The sequence below is a fragment of the Apis dorsata genome, unplaced genomic scaffold (assembly GCF_000469605.1).
Source record: "Apis dorsata unplaced genomic scaffold, Apis dorsata 1.3 scaffold_169, whole genome shotgun sequence".
Classification (NCBI taxonomy): Eukaryota; Metazoa; Arthropoda; class Insecta; order Hymenoptera; family Apidae; genus Apis; species Apis dorsata.
The window spans coordinates 326,064-332,048 of NW_006263457.1; the positions used below are offsets into that span (position 1 = coordinate 326,064).

Sequence of the window (5,985 nt, forward strand, 5' to 3'; positions counted from 1 at the left end):
TCGTTTCATTTTTGTTGGAATAATAATCCAATGGATTATTTGTGCAACATGATGCAATTTATGCATATTTTTTTCCTTATAAATGTTTGTCTTTCTCACGATATTGTTAGAGGTTATAACACGATTATAGTGGTTGACTGGTAGCAATGAACACGGAGAATATTCCGGCCACGGGTAAATGTAATTAAAACGCATGCTGGTACGAGGATTTTGCATTTGAGGTGGAATGAGATTGATAGCTGTGAGCGTTAGAATACTTGTGACCGATCTAGCGTGCCACCAACAAAATACGGAGCGTGCCTGTTACAATTAAAGGTAACGCGTTAACATAATTTCAAGGTGACGCGACACAATTTTCCACGTGTGGAAAATTCATTGATCGCATTCAGCTCGTTGATACGAACATTTTTATGTTGATCCTTGGAATTCGAAAATTTATGTTTAAACAATAATAAATAATTAGTTCGAAGAAACTTTGTCGATGAAGAGCAACACTTTTCTTTAATCTCTCAAAGGGGGAGGGGAGGGGTACAAGTAAAACATTAAGCGCGTTAAAACCGGAAATTGCACGTGCATCTGTTTCATTAACTACCTTCTGTCCCGAAAGCTCACGATTTACGAGCACTTGAAATAAAATAAAGTAACACTTGCACCGTTTCCGCGCCAGGAGGGGAGGGATGAATTAACAAAACAATTAAACGTAAACGAGCGTGAACGAACGACTCCGTTAAGTCGTCGTTCTTCACAATCACTTTTGCCAGCGGATTTTCATCGAGGGTGTTAAATTTTTTCCACAACGTAGAATCACTACGTTGGAAATTAGCCTATAAAACGACAAAAGACCACGTTAACCACCTTTTCCTTCCTTTCGTAACTTTTACGTAAAAATCCTCATAAATCATCGCAATCCTTTTAATTCTCGAGTTCGCTACCATCGAAATCGTGCGATATCTCGTCGACATTCGTCGATAAGGATCGAATCACGAATCACCACGTGCACCCGCGAAAGAAATATCGCGCATATCTGTCCGATATACATCGAATGCGACTCGACAAGAATGGCGTATCGGTTGAAAAGGAATATCGAAGCACGTGGATGGATGGCACGCGACGCTTCGACAGCGAAATTTATTAATATTATAACATGGCTCCGTTCGAACGAAATGTATCGATAATTTATCTGTCAAGAGTACTACGAATAAATAACAGGACGTTTCATCGATGGGAACGAACGTGTTAAACTCCACTCCTCGAAACAGAAAAAAATTTAAAAGCCTTTAACGACGTCCCACTCGAGCCACTTACCATCGATTAATCAGAATTGCAAATGCGCGTTCGATCTTGGCGAACAACTCGATAAAAAGTAGTGAAGGATTTCTGAAAGGTGCGCCAGAGAAGGACGCGCTAATTACGAATCGGTGATGAGAGGGAAGAGATAGATAGAGAGAGAGAGAGAGGATTCATTATGCGGAGCCGCTGGCTTCAGCTCCCTTTGTTTTCTCAGCTCTCGTCACCGGCCACGCGAGAATTCACTCGTCGACTTCACCGCTTTGGATACAGCTTTGACCACGTTGCCGACCGAGGACACCTTCGACGAGTCCTCGAGGAAGTTAATTATGCAAGGAGGAAGACCGTTATCCATCTCCAAGAGGCGGTTGAAAGGAACGACTGCGAGTTGCAGATAACCGATTTCCCTCGCTACGATTCAACCGAGCCTCCTCTCCAGTTTTCGTCGACCGACTTCTTTGGGCGAAAGATTGAAATTTCGAAAGGAAAGGGGAGAGGCTATTCTAAGATCGAGAAACAATTATTGCGGAAGACGAAAGATAACGAACGTTTGGAGAAATTTGAGATGATTAATATAAAATAATAGAAGGAAATAGAAGAATTATTTTAAATTCGAAAAATCAACATCTTCTCCCGTTAAAAGAAATCGGAAATCGAGCGAAGATCGGAGGAGCGAACGCGCCAATCTTTTCCCACTTGCAACGGCTGATTCGCGCGAGCCTGTACTACTTAACTGATCAACCAACCTCAACAGTGTACCGTACACTCGTGCCGCGGCTAAGTGGCAATCGGCGTTTATTAACGGCGATCATCAGCTCGATTACAACGGATCGATTTAAAAAACGCTGATGGCTCGATAATACGCTCGTAATACGACTCATCGAGTGCCTTCCAATCGACTCGATCCGTCGATTAACTCGAATTCCGATTAAAGCCAAAAGTGTCGGTTATTCTAATTCTGAATATCGAACGATAACAAATCTTGCGAAATAAATCTGCGAATGAATCGAGAATCGAGTTTTCGAAGGAAAAAATTCGTATAGTTGGAAATTGTCGTGTAGTTGGAAATGTTGTGCAATTTTTCTCTCTTTCGTCGGACGACACGTCGGTATTTATACACCTTAGATAGTCTCGTAGATACATCACGTAGCACGGTTATGATTCTCTGAAGAGGCGAGGCGCGGCGAGAGAAGCGGCGCTGGAATCCCGCTGGATCGATAAAACTAGAAGCCTTCAGCGGGAAAATCTAAATTTATACCGACTGTCGGAATACAACTGCGTGTTTGGATAACATTTACATGCCGTGCGACAATGTCGCGGCCAACGGGAGATCGGCCGCCGCAAATTTTCAGACGAATGCAGATTTATTCATGAATATTCGCATGCGTTGCCCTGCCGTCCCCTGGTGTCCCATAACAGGGAACAGGAATCGAATAATTTTCATTTACTTTCGAAATTGTTTATGCAATGATCGCAGATCGTATACGCTCACACATTTTTTGGAAAGAGAAATAGTATGGAATGTAGCAAGAAAAGGTATATCCTTATTATTATTATTACTTACATTTGATTTTTTATTCTTTAATCTCACAACTCTTATGTTCAGTAGTATAGTAAAAAGTGAAGAAAAAGTGGTGCAATTAACTTCATTTTTTGTAATATTTTATTACAGTGAATATTTCGAAATAAAGTTATCATTTTCACTCTTTTTATATAATACGTTTAATCAATATGCAAATTTATCGACGAGTAATAAGATAAATACGTAAAGAACGAGCTCTTTGCTGATAATAATTTTCGAAACGAATCTATTCAACTTAACCAGAATCGTAGATTAAATTTAAAATGATGTGGACAAAAATAAATCAACGATCCTCCACGCACATCCGATAAACCTTCGAAATTTCAACAATTTTCTCCAACAATCTCCAACAACTCGAGAACGCGACCATCTTTTTCCAAGGATACGAGGAAGAAAACCGGCTTCCGATCGAAGAAATATCGAAGCACGTCGACACAACACACTCGAAGGAGACAGGAATTTTACCCATGCGTGGAAGAGGCGACAGAAAAATCCTTTCGAATCCGTTCGAATTTAGGGAAAGACCTCTAATTGGGAAGTGTGACAGGTCTGACTGGAGACTTTTCGTGCCCTTTTCGCGGTTCTGATGACGATTCCCCGCCCCGAAAACGACGCGTTTAACGACCGACACCGCCGTTATCGTGACGACCCATTAACGAGGGCGATGCAATTTTCGCGAAACGGCGGACCCTTACCCGCCACAGGTCTCGATTTTCCACGCCGATCGATGCGCACGACTTCCTCCCAAGCTCTATTATTTTCAACCTCGACTATAATCCGCTTTTTTGGATAACGAGATTTCTCACTTTCCAGAATTGTGAGAAAAAAAATTTCTGAGTGAAAGTGTCCCATTAATTTATTCTTAACAAGTTTACAGTTTATTTCTTGACAGTAGACAATATCAAAATACTGCCGTTTTGAAGCAAATAAGATTTAGAATTGAAACTTGCTACTTTCCTTTCAACATTACCAGCACTCATGTATACTATTTACTCGTGCAAAAAGATCTTTATATCGTATATACCGTAACAGTGCTTTTAAAATTTCGTATTCGTATTACAGAGGAAATATTTATACGCAGGAAAATATTTTTTCCAGCTGCATACGAATAACGATTGCATTAGAAATATTTCTAAAAAGTCAATCTTCGACCTTAGAAGAGAAACGCTTCTCGTCGCACGAACTCCGCCAATTTTCACACTGTTCAGAGTTCAGATTACAAGGTGACGAGAACTAGCTGTTTCACGGTTGCTGTCCACGAAAACTGAGAATTTCCCCACTCCGATGGGACGAGAGGGCGTTGAAGCGGCCAAGGCTTCTATGGAATAACTTAATGGGTGGGACTAAAAGCGAGAATATAGGAAACTTGTTGTTTCTGTGTACGCGCGAGTACGTGCTCCAAATCTCTTCGAATCCGGAGTGGATACACGAGGGAAGCTAAAGCAAAAAAGAAAGTGAAAAAGGGACTCTCGATCGTTTTATCGTCCGTGTCAACCATAGAGCCCACGTCTGATAAGTTCTCCTCGTTGTTTTTCCGCTTTGAAGCTGTTGATGGTACAATTGAAAGAGATAATCGGTGGATGGAAGCTCGTGGAAGATTGTTGGACAAGTGTCGATGAAAGGGAAACGGCGAGAGAAGAGGCGAGGGTTTCTTCCGTGATGGGTGTTCGTTTGCCATTATGGATGGAGGGAACAGTGGTGCCCTCTGTTTGGTCGATATCGCCACTCCGCGCGCGTTTTTCATCCTCTCTTTCCAGATAAACAAAATTTCTTGAACTTTGGATTTACTCTCTGATTGGAAGATCTCTTGACAAAAAAAAAAAAGAAAAAATCAAGAAAGTATTTCGAGCAAAATTAATCGAAATCTTTCAATCGAATTCTCTTTCTCGATACTCTACGTATAATAATGTTAATAAAAAGAAACGTCTAAACTCTCCAATTTATAAAATTTTATAACTCGCGATATTCAAATTCGAAGAATTATGACAAAAAAAATTGTGTAATCCCGATATCTGGTTGACATAAGAAGAGTTCAATTTGGGCCACGAATGGGGAATAGATGAATTTAAAGAAGGTTTATTGAATTTATCCAGTATCTACTGGACGAAGCTGGATGAAGATTCGACGAACTTATTCTTCTCTCGCGAGCTCCAAAAGATGGGGGCAGCGTGATATTTAAATAGGCGTGTAATATTTTCTTTTTCCCCCTTTTTTTCGCCACGGTGTTGTAAGGTAACGGGACAGGGGCGGCGGATGAGGCGAACTCGTTCGATTATCGACCCCTTTTCACCGAGTGCTCTCCTGACCCCTGAAGGGTCAGCCGCGCGAGGGGAGAATCGGCATATGTTACCCCTTTGAGCATTCTGGCTCGGGCAAAAAGAGACGGGCGACCGGAGAAGGGTCTCTCGTCAAGCGGTGAAAAGGCACGCCAGTTAGACATTGTCTTTCGGGCTGAACGGTGCTGATCTTCGCTCACCTCTTCCCCACGATGAAAACTTGCGCGCGGCTCCAGGGAACGTTGGTGAGCTTGCACACCGTTTTCTTTTCCTTAATTTCTTTTCTTTTTGTCCTCCTTTCGTGATCGAAATTGATCGAACGCGATTTTGTTGCATTTTTTTTTAAACTTACAAGAGTTTTTGGAAGATGTGATGAAACGACATTTGAGAGTTTGAGATTTTTTTTTTAGATATATATGTATAGATCAATCGGGAAATATATCAATTTGATAATGATATTTGATATATATATATATTAATTCAATTTTTGGATACAAAGTTATTTTTACAAAACTATTTTTTTCCTTTTTTTTTAGGAGAATTTATTACGACACTCTATTATTAACACGACTGATTTTCACGCGAATCAATGAGGGAAAAGGTTCACGGGTTATTTGGCTGATATGAAACGGGGGTTCAAAAAAAAGTTGAAAAATACCGTCACGGTTATTTATAGTCGAAATTAACTTTGCGGAAAATTTCATCCAAGGATTTCTAACGCGCTAATTTACCTCGCTATATCCGCAACACTTCCATTAACCGTTACCGCTAATTCATCTGCGAAAGGTTCGCAAATTTGCTTAACCTATCGCAAAAAAAAAAGAAAAAAAAAAAAAAAAA

At 40.6% G+C, this 5,985-nt stretch overlaps 1 protein-coding gene across 5 annotated transcripts in view; it reads left to right on the forward strand.

The window, feature by feature from the left end:
- LOC102679619 (dipeptidyl aminopeptidase-like protein 6) overlaps positions 1–5,985 on the forward strand; it is a 100,626-nt gene that overhangs the window by 75,432 nt on the left and 19,209 nt on the right. The window contains exon 1 of one of the 5 annotated variants that reach the window (XM_006614035.2): positions 5,305–5,390. The exons of the other annotated variants lie outside the window; for them this stretch is intronic. Coding sequence (XP_006614098.1) covers positions 5,358–5,390 — 33 coding nt within the window. The 5' untranslated portion in view covers positions 5,305–5,357. Of the gene's footprint in view, positions 1–5,304; positions 5,391–5,985 lie in introns of those variants that run through there. 5 annotated transcript variants of the gene reach the window in all.